Raw genomic sequence first — 15,643 nt, forward strand, 5'->3', positions numbered from 1 at the left:
TGGTGTGCTCGTTTAATGTTCTCTGTTGGAATGGAAGAGTCGGGCGAGCCGAAAACATTCCTGTGGTCTTTACTTTTTCTTACAGCACTAAGCAAGTGACTGGAACCCCATTCCTGCTGCCAGCCAAGGCGTCAGGCCTGTTCTCCCTCCCCTCTGCCTCTCCTCTATTACTGTGATAAAAGGCGGCCCTTTAACAGCACACTGCTCTCAGTGATACAGAAATGCTGCACGATCTGCACGGCGGAGAAAATGTGCGCCAGGAGAAAAGGTCACAGGAGGGAACAATTTGAACAGCGCTGGTCTGTATCACTTAGGAGCGTCCCACTCCAAATGTTAATCTTGCTCCTGAGACGGCATTTCTGGGCTGCTGCCTCCTGCTCCACAGAGAGATGTGCTTCTGGGAAAGTCAACTACTCTGTGCGAGAGGCCTGTAAAATGCTTCGGCACTTCTAGAAAAGTGAATAACTCCCAGGCTGTCATATTAAATCAGCAGAGTTTAGTGGGGAATAAGGGAGTCCTTCAGACGCATTCAGGAGAAGAGGGAAGCAAGAGAACACGATGGCAAGGATACTGGCCTAGACTCACGCAGACCCGGGACGTTTGAGAGCCAGCCCTGTCACATTTTTAGCTGCGTGACAAGTGGCAAGTTATTTCACCTCCCTAAGTCTCAGTTCCTTGTCTGCAAAATGGGGCTATCAAGAGTGCCCAACTCATCGGGTGTTCATCAGGATTAAAGTATATATTATTATGCAAAGCATTTAGCAAAATACAGGTGTTCAGGAAATGTTAGCTGGCATTACTCCATGCCTTCTTTCCTCGCAGATGAACCAGTCTCTCGCCTCTTCAAGAAAACAGGTGTCATTACGCCCTTAATTTTCTGGCAGCCCCTCTGCAAATGTACCTAAGCTGCTCCGGTATCGATCCTCTTCCCCTGGCCCGAGCTGTCAGAGCAAATCCCTCCAGCTGCACGGTGGGTTCCTCCTGTCCTGACCCAGGAAGGGCCTGTCCCATGAATTACCCCCTCTTTCCTGCACTGTCAGCCTTCCTGTCTTCCATCTTAACATATTTCACAGACACGTAAAAAACTGCAAAAGAAGTTAATACCTGTGAAGGATCAGAGGAGGTGGGGAACTGGGTACATGATGGACAGGAGTGGGAGGGAGACTTTTCACTGTATCTTTGTCAAAACTTTTTGATATTTGAAACACATGAATGTTTTGCCTCTTTTTAAAAAAAGCACTTTTTCAATTCCACACTTGCAAGTTGCTACCTTCTCTACTTCCTTTCATAACCAAGCTTCTTGCTAATGTGGTCAACTTGAGGTTCTCCCTCCTTCAACCTGTTTTTACTCAACTCACAGCAGTCTATCTGTCACCCAATCACCCCAACGAAATGGTTTTCAGGGAATTCCCGTGACCTGGGTTAACAGACAGCCTTACCTCTCTGCGCTTGCAGACCGCGCCGTCCTCCATCCTGACACTCTCCCTGCCTGCCCTCAGCTCCTAAGCCATTTCATGCTCCCTTCTGGTTGCTTCCATAGTTACCTTAAAGGGCTGCTCTTGCAGAAATCAGGGGCCATCCTGGATTTTCCCCTTTCCGTCCACATCTGGTATATCCCCACATTCATCCAGTTTACCTCTAAACGTTCTTCATGGCCACCCTTTCGTGCCCATTGCCATTTGCCTTGATGGGCTGCTAACATTCCTCATCAGTTTCATAAAGATCCCTCCTGCCACCAACCTTCCATTTTTTAGCCTGTCTTCCACCACCGTCACTAAAGTGACCTTTCTAAAATATAAATCTAAACATAACGTACCTTCCTGCTTTAAAATCTTTCAGTGTCTCCACGTTCCCTTCTAGATAAAACCCAAACCCACATGCAGGCACCTTCGGTGTCTGCCTTGTACTGGCTGCTCCAGGGCCTGAGCCATCCAGCACCCCACCTTCCCCAGACAAAGCACATCTTGCAACACTTTCTTCTTCCTATAGCTAATTCTTGCTTATCCTTCAACGTGTGCGCTGCGTGTTCCCTTCGCTGGGAAGCCTTCCTGGGACTCCTCGGGCTGGGTTAGGTGGTCCGTTTTCTGAGTTCCATCAGCTTCCTAAGCAACTTTCTGTCGAGACCCTTGGGAGGGGCCTTCTACTGTATTTGTTTGTTTACTCCCAACCAGGCTGTGAGAACGAAGACATCACGTTTCAACCTCCACAGTCTTAGCTTCTAGAATAGAGTCTGGCCCATGGTAGATGCTCATGTATGTTTGTTTAAATAAATTAATTCCTAAGGAGAGCAAGGGACCTACCGGGGAGACGGCCAGCTGCAAGATTGTTCCATTCTTAATGTCACTGCGAGTCTGGGGAGCAAAGAGAAGAAAGAATAAGATAAAATATTCAAATTGTGCAAGTGAGTTGAACCAACAGCAACTTTTTGTCATTTTTAAAGGCGTTGTAACTGAGACTCTTCAGTCAGGCCTTTTCCTGCTTGTTTCTCGGCAAAGACCTTCTGAGAGCTTCTTCTAGCGCCCTGGGTTCTTAGGAAGTAAAAGTCACGGCAGTCCAGCCCCTAGAGGGGAGCAAGGGCCAGCATTCCCTCATCTGCCCAAGAAGCACCTCTTTCCCCATAGCGGAAGCTGACGGATAGAAGTGATGTAAGCAACGTGGTCTCCTCGCGTGGGTCACTTCACAGAGAGGCCTGTGCTGATGGGCTTCTCCCGGTACTGACCTGCTCGGTGATGTAGAGCTGGGGCCCGTCTGCATAACGCAGGGTGTAATACTCGGGGTTTGGCAAAGACCACCTATGGAAAAGAAAAACAGTATAGTCCGTCTGGCCATTCCTCTGGACCTGTCTTGAAGCTGCAAATAAATAATTTTTAGTAGAGTTGCTCAAGGCATCGGGTGGCCTGTTTAGGACAGGGGAAAAACAAACCAAAGCTTTAGGTTGAGATGTTGAAAACATAACTGCCTCAGCCTTTCGTAAGACTGGCACCACAAAAGGCAGTCCATGCAGCTCAGCGTGGGCCACCGGATAATTCAGATCCCACCAGGACCTCAGGGCGGGCACTCCCGGCCTTAAAGGAAAAGCTGAAGACTGACAGGAGGTCGGAGGGACAGCCTCATCAGCCACACTGCCTTCGTAACACAGCGGTACACAAAAGCCCCATTCTGGGGACCTGACTAATGGGAGGTCCCTCAGCCGCAGTCCTTTCAAGGTCTGGCAGTGCCCCTTTAGTCTTTAGCTTGCCGTCATCCAAAACGAGGGCGGCTTCAACGTACCCATCGCACACTTCCTTGATGATGGATGCCAGGGGCCGTTTCTGAAAGAAAAAGAAAGATCCTTTGACCACATCCTCGTTGTGCCAAGGTTCTGACGAGGGGGGCTGCCAAGCAGGATCGACCCATGACCTCGGCGTGGGCTCCCTCTCTGACAGCTTTTGTCCAAGAGCCAGCCTGTCCCAAGCCTTGGGGACGGACCTTCCATGGAGTGGGACAGGCCTCAGCTGTCCTGTCGTGAGTTCCTACTCCTGATGCCAATGGCCCCTATCCCTGACGGTGGCCTCTGCCGTGCCACTTCTCAGCCCCCTCTACTTGCACCACTGTTTCCCATTTCAGGGGCTTACCTGGTCGATTTCAAGGAGCTGAGCATTAGCACCTGGCCACTCAATGGCCACTTTGACAATGTCTGATGGTGGTGGCATTGTTCCCAGTGGGCCCTACTTCTCCAAGACAGACGCACAGACACAGCCGCCTGGGAAGAGAGAATCAGAAAAAAGGAAAAAAGTCACCAAGTTCGCCTTCACTTTTCCCTCTTGTTAGATATTCTGGCCACTCAGAATGGTGTCCAAAGGAACTTACAAAACTACTTGGTTTGAAGCTTTCTAGATCACACCACAATCTCTCCTTGGGCTCTTTGTCTGTTTAGATTAAATCAGCAAGTAGAAACGAGACAAAACTATCTATTAATTGTGGGTCAGCCAGATCTGACAATGCGACACTTCAGTTCGGGGTCAGGAGGGCTCTGTGGTAGAAGATCGTAGTTAGTGCAGATTCATGTCCTTGGGGCCTTGAAAGAGACGCATGTGCTCTGAGACAGATAAGAAGAGACACAGCCTTTTCTTGGTTGAGCAACTGGCTGAAGGAACCAGCCTCCTTCTGCTCCGCAGTCACTCGATGAAGCTTCCCGTGTCTGCAGGGCCCGGCCACATGCTCTCTCGCCTCCTCCCTAGTGACTGCTGCCACTCCTTCCCCTCAAAGGACACAGTGTGGAGCCTCCTGTGTGTGGGATGATGCAGAGTTCAGAAAATGGGGAAGGGAACTGGGACAGGAAATGCTATTTTAGTCCCTACTGCCAAGGGCAAGAGCTGCTGAGAGCTCCCGTGGAGGGAGGTAAGGGGACCCTCAGACAAAGGCCCCTCTATGGGAGGACAAGCCTTCGGAGGTACCTCCGACCCCCTCCCCCACTTCTCGCCAAAATAAAGGAAAATAAATCATTTTGAACCAGTCTGGAAGATGGGCCCATGTGACCAGTATCCTAGGCAACTCTGCTAGCTTAGTGGTATTCCAAGCAATAGCTAAAGCATTCTCTCCAAGGTCTGATGAAGGGAAGTCGCCGGACTGATGGATTAGTTCATGTATATTTACACTCCTTGCCTCCAGGGTTCAGGAGAGGTGTCTCTCTTAATGAAAAAGGCCTTCCTCCTGCACCCTCCAGGTTTAGCCCCTCGCCCACAGTTCACGCTTCACTAAGGGAGACCGCCTGCCTCACGTGGCACATGCAGCATGGCCGTTGCTCAGCTGCAGTTTCTGTACGCTATCAACTTTTCAGCCCAAACACAAATGTCACTTCTCACAGTCTTGTAAATAGGGGCAAGAGGGGTAAGAGTCCCTTCCCCTACCAACCGCAGGTCTCAGAAAGAGGGAAGCTTTCACGACCATTTCCTGATCAGGGTGGACCGCTTCAGAAGGCGACCATCCAAAAAGACCAGCATTGCCCAAACATGACAGTGTGAAAAAGATGGCTTTCAGAGTGCTTTCCCTTATTCTGTGGAGTCCCCTAGATGCCTTACGATGTAGGCAGAATAGGATTATTCCCTCCATTTGAAGACGACAAAATCAAAGTCGGAGTTCAGTTAAGTTGCCCAAGCTCACCCAGTTAATGAGTAAAGGGGATGAGTAAAGGGGACAGAACTTGGAGCTGACTTTGGCCAACGCTCTTCCCCTCCCCCACGAGCTAGCCTGAATTTCTGTTCATTGCAACTAAATCAAGCCTAAAGGGATTGAAGTGGGCCAGTCTGATGGCCCCGAAAGCCTCCACAAGCTCTGTGGGTCTGAGCAGAATTTTTCACGGGCCTAGACACACAACAAGCCTCTGCATAGAAACTGGCCCCACGAGAATAAATCCTGGTTGAAACGCTCTGCTCCAGTGACACAGTAAGGCAATGGCGGTACCATGAATCTCTGGGGGCCTAGGGCAGGCGTCCTTATCCTTGTAGGTAAATCTGCTATAACTAGGGGTACCACTGTCAGCTGTGAGATCATTTTAAAAAATTGGGATATTTACATACATAAAATGCACAGAGCTCATGTATGTATATACGTACATATATACGTATGTGTATCTATAAATATAAAATAGAAACACACACACACATCCCTACCTGTAACCACCACCCAAAATAAACCTTGAAACATGTTCATTACCCCAGAAAATTCCCTCCTACCTCCTTCCATTCAATCCCCTACCATCCAGCTCTCCAAGAGGCAACTTCTTTCTGACTTCTATCACTACACGCTACTTTTACCTGTTTTTGTACTTTATACACATGGAACTGAACAGTATGGCTGCTTAGACCATTTGTTATTTACTTCAGTTCTTCTTATTTTTAAAATAACTAGGCAGGGTTGGTACAATAGAAAGAGCACCAGGCTGGGATGAAGAAGCAACTGAATTTAGAGCCAAAGGGCTTGGGACCTCGTCACAGCCCCATTACTAAGTGTCTGGGTGAGGTGTACATGTCCCTTTTGCCCAAGTCTCAGTTTTCTTCCACCGTGAGATGTGAGTGTTGGACTGAAGTGTGTGTACAGTGCCTTCGAAGTCTGAAAGTCCATATTCTAAAGTAGAACTTAAAAATCCAAATGAGGACCGCCCATTTCAAAGTCCTCACTGAAAGGAGCTAAGCCCTTATTTCCATGGTGCTAAGAAACAAATTATATTTTTTGGAACTCCTTTCTGGATACTGCCTTTGGAGATAAAAGAGCTAAAGCTCATTAGTTTACAGTTCCACTTTACTTTGACCCCATAGGGCATTTCCTAGGTTGACTGCCTCTTTCTTTATTAAAGTTAGTCCGGAGTGGTTCCTGGCTGTTCCAAGAATTCATATCCATTTTCAAGCTTGAGAATTTGCAACCACAGGACTATTCAAGAGACACTATACGCCCCATTCTCATCATCTCTGCCCTTTCCCACAAAGCCCAGGCAGCCCACGTGACCTGAATGACACTTCCCCCAGCTGACGGCACCGCGGTGAACACTCAACCTTAGCTGGACTAGTCCAAGTCTTTCTCTTGAACTTAAAGACACAGGCTAAGGGAGTTGGCTGGCAATGGGCCCTGGAGCAGAAAGGTCATTGTCAACTTCAGAGCAGGTAACGGCAAGCCAAAGCCACTCATAAGCCAGAGATACGGAGAAGCAAAAGCCAAGAGCCTTGCAGGGGAAGCTGCTCTGAAGGAAGAATCCAGAAATGTGTAGGCGAGTGGAGGCTAGAAACCAAAAACCACAAAGACCCAGAAAGGGATGGAAAAAGCCACTGCCTGATGACTTTCCAGATTCCATGGCTGTACCTCCTACACTTGAGGTGCCTGAAATCTCCCTGTACCCTGCCAATAAAACTCTTTTCCATTCAACTAGCCTGTGGTTCTGTTTATTGCAACTAAGAACCCTAAGACTAAGACTGATCCCTAAATTTTGAACTCAAAAATGGAGGTCTGAAGAGTCAGCAGCATAACAGGCCATCAGATGATGGCACTGAGCAGGCCCCTAATTAACACTGGCTGAATTAATGAAGAGCCAAACCCACTTAGCTAGGTCTGGCTTATTGAAAACAGGGCAGTTATATGGTGACTTCATAGCAATCATCTTGTATGTAATAGTTACGTGTAGACGGCCTCTTTACAGCTGACTGCTCACTCCTATATAGCGTTACTACAGCTGATGTGCACAAGAACCCTGAAAATCATCCCAATTTTACGGGGCGAGGCAACTGAAGCTCCGACGGTTGAGAGACTTGTCTTCCACATGCCTCCTTCCCTCCCCTCCCCCAAAAAGAAAGAAAGACATCGCATCAGAACTGGGTCTTAAGGTTGGGTCTTAGGATTTCAGTTCCCTTCCCGCGACATCAGGCTTCCTTTCCTGTGACGATGCTGGCTAACAATTACACACAGCGCTAAGGCACTGTTCTGAGGGCATTCCATATAATCATTCATTCAGTCCACACAGCAACCCCGAGGGGTATATCATTACCCCAGTTTACAGGTTAAGAAGATGGAGACACAGAGAAATGAAGTACCGTGCTCAGCATCACACAGCTGGCAAGGGGCACAGCCGGAATTCCATCCCAGGCAGCCTGCTGTTGTTGGAAAGCCAGGTGAAAGCGGCCAGCACTGTACCTGGTCCACAGCAGGTGCTCAGGGGAGAATTCCGGTTTGCCGTGCCTCACGCTACAGCACGCTGAAGCTCAGAGACCCACATAACAAGACCTCACTGCTGTAACAGGTAATGGTACTCCACCACCTATAGAATGTGATCCACGCCCCCTCACCGGGGCTCAGTCCCTCACAGTCTAGCCAGAGCTTCCTGCACTCCTTGCCGCCGCCATAAGGCAGGCCATGTTCTTTCATTTCTTCTGCATTCTCTCCTTTCCTTTGACTGTCAAAAGAGCTCCTATTCAAGCTTCAAAGCCCAGCTCAGATGTCACTTGCTCTTTGTTCTTTGGTTTTTTTTTTTTAAGCGGTGAAGGAGCAGTTTATTAGAAGAGATAGTACACTTCAAAGAAATAGAAGTGGGCCCAGCAGTAGAGGCTGGCTCAAGGGCTCATTATTAGAAGAGAAAGTACACTCCAAAGAATTTGGAGCGGGCTGAGCAAAAGAAGGCGCTCAAAAGGCCTCACTTCCTCTTTGTACCATTCTTAGCTCTCCCCGCCTTTCCCTAGCGAAATGAAATAGGATAGGGGCCACCGTGCCCTCTCAGCATTCTGTCCACACTGCTGGGAAGGCTCTTGTCCTACTCTAGGCAGTGACACGTCTCCCCTCTTCACTAGCTCCTCCCCCAGGGCAGGCACGACCCTGCGTCGCATAACCTAGCACAGCACCTGGCATACAGTTCTGGTTCAATAAGCACCCATGTCTGCTCAAATCCACCAGCTCTGATTCTTCAACACCTACGAACCAGGCTGGCTCTCCATGGAATGGGCCTGGCATGAACGGTCCTCGTTGCTTGGTGTTCCCTTTGTGTCCCACCACCTTCCAATTACACAGTATTTCCATTGTTTCGAGTTGTGTTTTCATATTTAACATTAGAGCATGTCTCATTGGCATCCCTGACTCTGGTGAAAAGGAAGGGGGAAATATCCCTCTGCTTTTCTCCCTATAGAAACATCAGGAGGCGGGAGAAGAGAAGCCATAATATCCGCCAGACAGTCTTCCCAGAATAAAGGATCTCTTTGCAGGGAAGAACTCACTCTTCAGCACTTGTTTGCTTACTCTTTTCATTTTCATTTTAGAAAGGAAGTGGAAATTGGGTGGAAGCAATTCAATTAACATTGCAAAATTCTCGGGGCTATAAATAGCCTCTTGTCCCCCTCTCAGCAATACTATGGAGTTCAATAGCAAACAGTCAGGATAAGGGAGCTGTATTCCACATCCGGGCCCAGGAGGCAAAGAAGTAACATACCCCTTCCGGATTAAACACCTCTCCACCCCACGCCCTTCCATGCCCTTGAAAGGATTACAGAGATAAAGATGACTTGGACTACTCAAAATGCCACAGGAGAGAGGCGCACACTGATCTGAAGAAGATAATTCCAGAAGACATGAGAATGAAAGCCCACGTTTTCAAAGGGCTAAGCTGGGGGTAACAAGAGAAAAACAGCAAGGTCTCCAAAGAAGGTATCCTTATCAAACCAGCACCATGGCGCTTTCTCAGTCACGAATGCAGATGACTGCTCGGTGGAGCGGGTAGAGTTGGACAGCCCATCTTCAGACAAGAAGTGAAAGATGGTCCCTTCCCATTAGTAAGGAATTCAGAATGAACAATGCCAAGGTTTCCAGCTCCCCCACCCCATTCCTTTTAAGGATCAGGATTGACCAGTGCTTTTTGTTCTGTTCTGTTTGCTGTTGGTTCAGTGGGGGAGACATGGGTAAATTTGGTTTCTGTTTCCTGCACACCAGGAAGGCAGCTAGAAGTCACACCCTCTTTATAATCAAGCACATAATCTCAACAGAGACTTCTCCCTCAAATCTTCTCATCTGAGAAGTGACTCAACTTCCCTTAGTTCAGACCACTGTACGGGCAACAGGCTCTGAGCTACAGAGGAGGGGAACCCGGTTGGCAGAGATTCAGGTTGATATGCACTGCTCGAAACGCTGAGGACCGTCATGCCAGTGGTGACTGAGGTTTCTCTTTGGTTGCAATGTGTTGAAAGAAGGGTGCACGCAAATACGTGCTGAAAAGCCACTAAGATAGAGCCAAAGTGCGGTGAGGAAGGGTGTGGGGACAGGGTAACTTTGGGCTTCTTCCCCTTAACAGCTACCCTAAGAATTACCTAGGTCTCCTCTTACCCTGCTTAGAAACTTTCTAGAGCGTCCCTATACTTACAGAACAGAGCTTACACTCCTTAGCAGAGCATCAGGCTTACTCCAGTTCTGTGTGGCTTTCAGGGTGGGACTGGCTTTCAGACTCTCCCGTGTAGATGCTACATCCGTCAGGTCAGGTTTGTTCCCTCAAATATCACAAGCTCCTCTAAGTCTGTACTTTTACTTGGGCCGTTTGTTACTCCCTCCACCTTGTCCAGCTGCCAAACTACTCACCCCTCAAGACCCAGCTGGGACCATCGCTCTGCTTTCTACGCGGACTTCCTAGTTCTCTCATCTCAGGCAAAATCAATCGTACCCTCATCAGTGCGCCCAGCCTTGCATACATACCTTCACAGTCCCACTGATCGATAATGCTCTACGGGCAGTCTCTTCTCTTGCTACTCACAGTGTGGCCTGCGCACCAGCGGCATCGGCATTGCCTGGGAGCCTGCAGGAACGCAGAGTCACCCACTGAATCAGCGCCTGCCTTTAAACAGGACCCTCCCCCACCTGGGGGGTGCACATGCAACTTAACGTCTGAGAAGCAGACTCTAGACCTGTGGTTATCAGCTCTGGTTGTGCATCACCAGTGCCCACCCCAGTCACTGACAAGCTCCCCCAGGTGATTCTAATGGGTGGCCAGGGATGACAGCCACAGTTCCAGTCAGCAATCTGAGGACAGGGACTCATCAAGCCAGTGTCTACTCCCCTGCCTACTCTTAACTAAAGTTCACAGCACAGTGCCCGGTACACAGCTGTGCCCACAGAATTCCACACCAAAAATACCCTCCAGGATGCCCCAGACCTAATTGCCTTTCAAAGAGAATAAAAAACGCTGATGACAGAGGATTAGCCATTGCCTAGAACTTTGCAAATCCCTAGCTATAATAATCGAGGAGATGGGTTTAGAAGGGGTCAGTGTTTACAGACCGCTAGCGTCAAGTTTTTGGAAATGAAACAGAAACTGAGATGGGAAAATAGAGATGAACTTTAAGAGACTGTTTCCCTTCAGCAGACTGCCATGGTTGCAACAGGAAGGCGGAGCTTAGGTAGAGATGGAGTGTGGGGAGCTGAGAAGCGTCCTGGGTTCTGATGGAAATCCCGGGCTGTGGGCCTGACTCCTTCAATACCCACCATAACAACACAGCATTGTTCTCGTTGTAAAACCAGGCCAGGCCCTCTCATTTCATAAATAAGGGAACCAAGACCCAGAGGAGTTGGCAAGGCCACACCGCCAGTTAGGGACAAAGAAGGCTTAGGCCCCCACTTCTGGCTTAGTTCTCCCCCACAGCCCAGGGGACCTGACTGCCCAGCGTGGCCACGAGCACAAGCCTCTTTCTAGACCTCAGGTCCTGATCTACATGAGGGGGTTGGACTAGATGTTTCTGAGGCCTCTTCTAACCTTGACCTTCTAGTGAGACAGTACAGCTAAACAGGAGCTTGTGGTCTGGAGTGGTACAGATCTGAATTAGGCGCCCAGCTCTAACAAGCTCCTTATCTGTAAAATGGGGATTAGAATCAACCCAACTCTATAAAATTGTGAACATTAAGTAGGATGATATATGTGAATTCCTTAAGCATAATACCTGACACAGAGGAAGCAGAACTCCAACTGTGTGAACTTGAAGAAGTTGCAAAAACCATGTTTCCCTTACACAAAAAAAGCCCTACCTGCCAGGCTGAACTATATTGATGACAAAATGAGAACATATAGGTATATGTGAAACCAATCGGGATATAAAATCAATATAGAAGGCAAAGTACTACTGATATTGTATTATTATTATTATTATTATTATTATTAATTATTATTATTAATTTTCTTCTAGCAGAAGAACCTTGTAGAGTTTTAGAGTCAGTTCCAGAGCAGTGACTAATACAATGCCACATAATAGGTGCTCAGCAAATCTTTTCTAGTGACTCAACTAAAGCCAGCATGTCTAACAGGTTTACAAATTCAAATGCTTTAAGCAGCCAGGCAGCTAAGTAAAGAAACCATGCAGTGGCTATACAGGGACCATGGCAAACTGCAAAGTACCCACCCTGCCTAAAGGAATTCAGATTCAACCCTTTAAAAACATTGCACAGCTGGGCCCAGGCAGACACTGCAGCCTCCACACACCACTGACTCTGGTTCCTCATTACACCAGTGTCATGCACACCGTCTAATTATTCTGTGATCTCATCCTGTCTTTCCAAGAACATGACAGGCATCCTGAAGATGAAGGCTGTGACCTATACTCCACAGGCATCCTAAAGGGCCTAGACGAATGCTGGCCTCACAGTAGTGAGGGCCTCATTCAGCAAGCAATTGATGAACTGCAAAGCCAGACTGTCAAATCAAGTCTAGTCCTCCCAGCACCTCTGAGATGCTGTAGGGTGTGTCCATTTTTTCTACCCAGGTCCTGAGGCCAGACTGAGCTGGTGCAGGCTGCGCTGAGGTATGGTGACTAGCTCACAGAAGGACTTGCCTTTCAGGGTTTTCCTTTAACTGCATCAAATATGCTTGTTCCTGAGCCACCTAGGCAGGCAGTACCGATGTACCGTATTTGCCGGCGTATAAGACGACTGGGCGTATAAGACGACCCCCTAACATTTCCACTCAAAATACAGAGTTTGTTATATACTCGCCGTATAAGACTACCCCCTCTTCCGCACACCTTCCACACACCAAATAAAAGGTAAAACAATATCAGATTTGATTTCAACATTTATATTTATATTCAAATGCTTATGACATGCAGGAAAACTGTCACAAGGCTGTATGTAATCAAACATATACATAAATCACGATTCGCGATTTTGCGCTATCATACTGGGTGTATGGTCGGCTGTGTGCGATTTTGCGAGTGTGGTAAAATCGCATAACAGCAAAATCGCATAACAGCCGAGCATACACCCAGCAGCGCTGCTGATGCCTGAACGGTATGTGGAATGAAGTGGGCGGGCATCGGGAGGCCACTATGGCACGGGGCAAGCACTATGGGCAGTCTATCTGAAGTGTACCTGGCGTATAAGACGACCCCCCACTTGGAGGCATATTTTTCAGGGCCAAAATATCATCTTATACGCCGGCAAATACGGTAGCTAAACACATTATCTGGGCACAGAACAAGATAGAATATACAATATACCCACAGGTGCCACTGTTTTCGAGAAGTTTAATTCCCACTTCGCATACCCCCATACTTCCTTGGCACCTCCTAGAGGCAGCATAGGGTATATTATAGAAAGACCCGGACTCCAGGTTAACAGATGGAGGTCCTGGTCCTAACCTTGCCTCCTCCACTCACAAACTCTAAGATAGCATGATCGCTGGCAGGCGACATAACTTTTAGAAGCTTCATTATTATTAGTAAAGAACAGATAACAATAATTACCTCAAGACTCTAGAGGGGATTAAATGCCATGGGTATATATAGCTCCTATCACTCCACAGCCCAACCCAGCAGCCCATACATAGCACATGTGGCTATTGAGCCTTTGAAACATGGTTACCACGAATTGAGATGGGCTATAGGTGTACAACGCACACCAGATTTCAAAGAATTAGTCCACACACACCAATGTGAAATATCTCATTGGTAATGTTTTTATATTGCTCCCGTCAAAATAATATTTTGCAATATAAGAGGTTAAGTAAAATACATTACAAAAATTAATTTCGCCTGTTTTACTTTTTTCATGTGGCTACCAAAACATTTAAAAGTACACATATTTAAAATTACACAGATTGCATTTTATTTCTGTTGGACAGAACTGTTCCAACACAGAGCCTGGCACTGTGCCAGCGTTGGCTTCCTTCCCCCATTGGTGGGACATCAGGGGCCACAACTCATACCCCCTTCCTCCTGCCAAAGCCGAGTCCTCCAATCATTTTTTAAAAATAAGTATTTACAGTGCCTGGCCCTGTGCAAGATGCTGGAGATACAAGGAGCAAAAGCAGACGCTATCTTCTTCCTTGTGGACCTTATCATCTGGTGGGATAGACAGACATTAATACCTTCCTAAGTAAATGTACAACTGCAGCTGTGCAGGGGTTGTAAAGGAGAAGTACACAGGGTGATGAAAGTGAGGAATTTACTCGGCGGGGGAGTCAGGGACCATGGCTGCCTCTGGAGGAAGTGATACCTTAGTGGAGATTTGAAGGATGAAGCGTTTGCTGGACTAAGGCAGGCAGGAAGAGAAGCTCAGGGAGAAGGAGCTCTAAGTGTCAAGACCCCGAGGAGGGCCAGAGTTTGGTTTGTCGTGTGGGGAGAGTATTGAGCGAGAGGGATGAGTAGACTGGGAGGAGGGAGAGGTCGGTGGGGCCAGATCTCCAGGGCTTGGGTGAGGATGTGGGGCTGATCTTGCAAGAGGTGGGAAGCCCGCCAGTTTGAAGCGGTGGAGTGTCCGGATCTGATCTGCATTTTTGGATTCCTCTGGCCACGGTGGGAGGCCCACAGGAGCGGCGCCCGAGTGCATGGGGGCAGATCAGTCAGGACACTGGAACAGTCCAGACAAGAGGCGAAAGAGGCCTGAACGGAGGGGAAAGAGGCGGGGATGGAAAGTAGATGGACTGCAGGCTACTGAACGGGCCGGATTGACGCGGCGGGGTGATGAGCCGGTCTGTGTGTGTGGAGTGGCGATGTCCAGAAAGGCTGCTGGGTTTCGGACGTGTGCCACCCAGCTCCAAACACTCTCCAGGCTCCTATCGAGCTGCCTCCCATCCTGCCCCTCTCCCATCTCCTCCCTCCCCCATCTTTTCATCGCATCCCCGGGCTCCATCCTCTCACCCTCCCCCTCCCTCAGACCCCTGCCCGGCCAGGCCTGGTTCGCCCTCTTCCCCACCTGACCCCTCTTCCTGGCCGGGGACCCGGTGCCCCGCTGGACCGCGAACACTCGGGGGCCTGCCGAACCCGCGCATTGGAGCCCAGGCCCGCCCTCTCCGACCGCTCAGCCCCCAGGGCAGAAGCACGCTGCAGCCTCTGGCCCCCTTCCCGTCCCGGCCTCTCCTTGCTGCGTCCTTGGGTCCAAGCCCTTCTCAGCGGCCCGCCACGCCCCAACCCCACCGCGCGCCACACTCACCAGGTCGCGGACCTAGGCCCCGCTCCGGCGCCCGGGTCTCACCGCCCGGGCTCCTCCAGCCTCCGCTCGCCCCGCCTTCCCTGGACCCCGCCCCGCGCAGACCGACTCGGGCTTCTATTGCTTCGTTTCGCCGTCACGTTGAATTCTATTTCTTCAATTGGGTTGCTTTCTTGTCACTCAGACAAGGGCGGGCCCAGTTTACCGGGGAAACACCGGCGGTCCCCGCCCCCTAGAGGAGGCCTCTTAAAGAAACAGATGCTTTTTGCCTCACTATGGGATCAGGAACAACGGAATTCTCAGCAAATGCAGGAGGCAGCAGTCCCTCCCCCCCCCCCCAAACTTTTCTTTTGGCACAGCCGAGAGTGAAGGAAAAGGCTTTGATTCCTTTTAACAAATCAAAGGTTTTGAGGGCTAAGCTTGTCCTCCGGTGGCACTCAGTCCCGTGCCCAGCGGGCAAGTAAAGCACACTCAACAGTGGAGATGACTGAGTGGGAGGTGACAGTCGTGTCAGAGAGGCTGTGAGCAGCCGCGGCTGCTCACCACCGAGATGGAGCTAATTATACCGACACCCAGGGCTGACCGTGGGCGCTAGCAGAGGCAGAGGGGGTACAGCTCAGCTGTACTGTTGGTAGAGACCCGTGGGTGGTGGCATTCGTCACTGCACCTGCATGGGAACAAGGCCGGCACCATGCCAAGGCCTCACTCGTGCTATCTCCCTTTATACTCACAGCAA

General features: G+C 49.3%; 1 protein-coding gene across 7 annotated transcripts in view; it reads right to left on the minus strand.

Moving 5' to 3' along the window:
- The window catches only part of ELMO2 (engulfment and cell motility 2), a 36,139-nt gene extending 21,148 nt beyond the window's left edge, over positions 1 to 14,991 (minus strand). For 2 of the 7 annotated variants that reach the window (XM_019636979.1, XM_019636974.1), the window contains exons 1-7: positions 14,911 to 14,986; positions 10,192 to 10,291; positions 3,850 to 4,266; positions 3,615 to 3,742; positions 3,271 to 3,311; positions 2,720 to 2,792; positions 2,301 to 2,351 (exon numbers count right to left, since the gene is read on the minus strand). In XM_019636979.1, the coding sequence (XP_019492524.1) occupies positions 2,301 to 2,351; positions 2,720 to 2,792; positions 3,271 to 3,311; positions 3,615 to 3,692 (243 nt within the window). In that variant the 5' untranslated portion in view covers positions 3,693 to 3,742; positions 3,850 to 4,266; positions 10,192 to 10,291; positions 14,911 to 14,986. Of the gene's footprint in view, positions 1 to 2,300; positions 2,352 to 2,607; positions 2,692 to 2,719; positions 2,793 to 3,270; positions 3,312 to 3,614; positions 3,743 to 3,849; positions 4,267 to 10,191; positions 10,292 to 14,910 lie in introns of those variants that run through there. The other 5 variants (XM_019636976.1, XM_019636978.1, XM_019636975.1 and 2 more) reach the window with 5 other exon arrangements.
- Positions 14,992 to 15,643: the final 652 nt, after the last annotated feature.

The sequence above is a fragment of the Hipposideros armiger genome, unplaced genomic scaffold (genome assembly GCF_001890085.2).
Source record: "Hipposideros armiger isolate ML-2016 unplaced genomic scaffold, ASM189008v1 scaffold_31, whole genome shotgun sequence".
NCBI classification, from domain to species: Eukaryota; Metazoa; Chordata; class Mammalia; order Chiroptera; family Hipposideridae; genus Hipposideros; species Hipposideros armiger.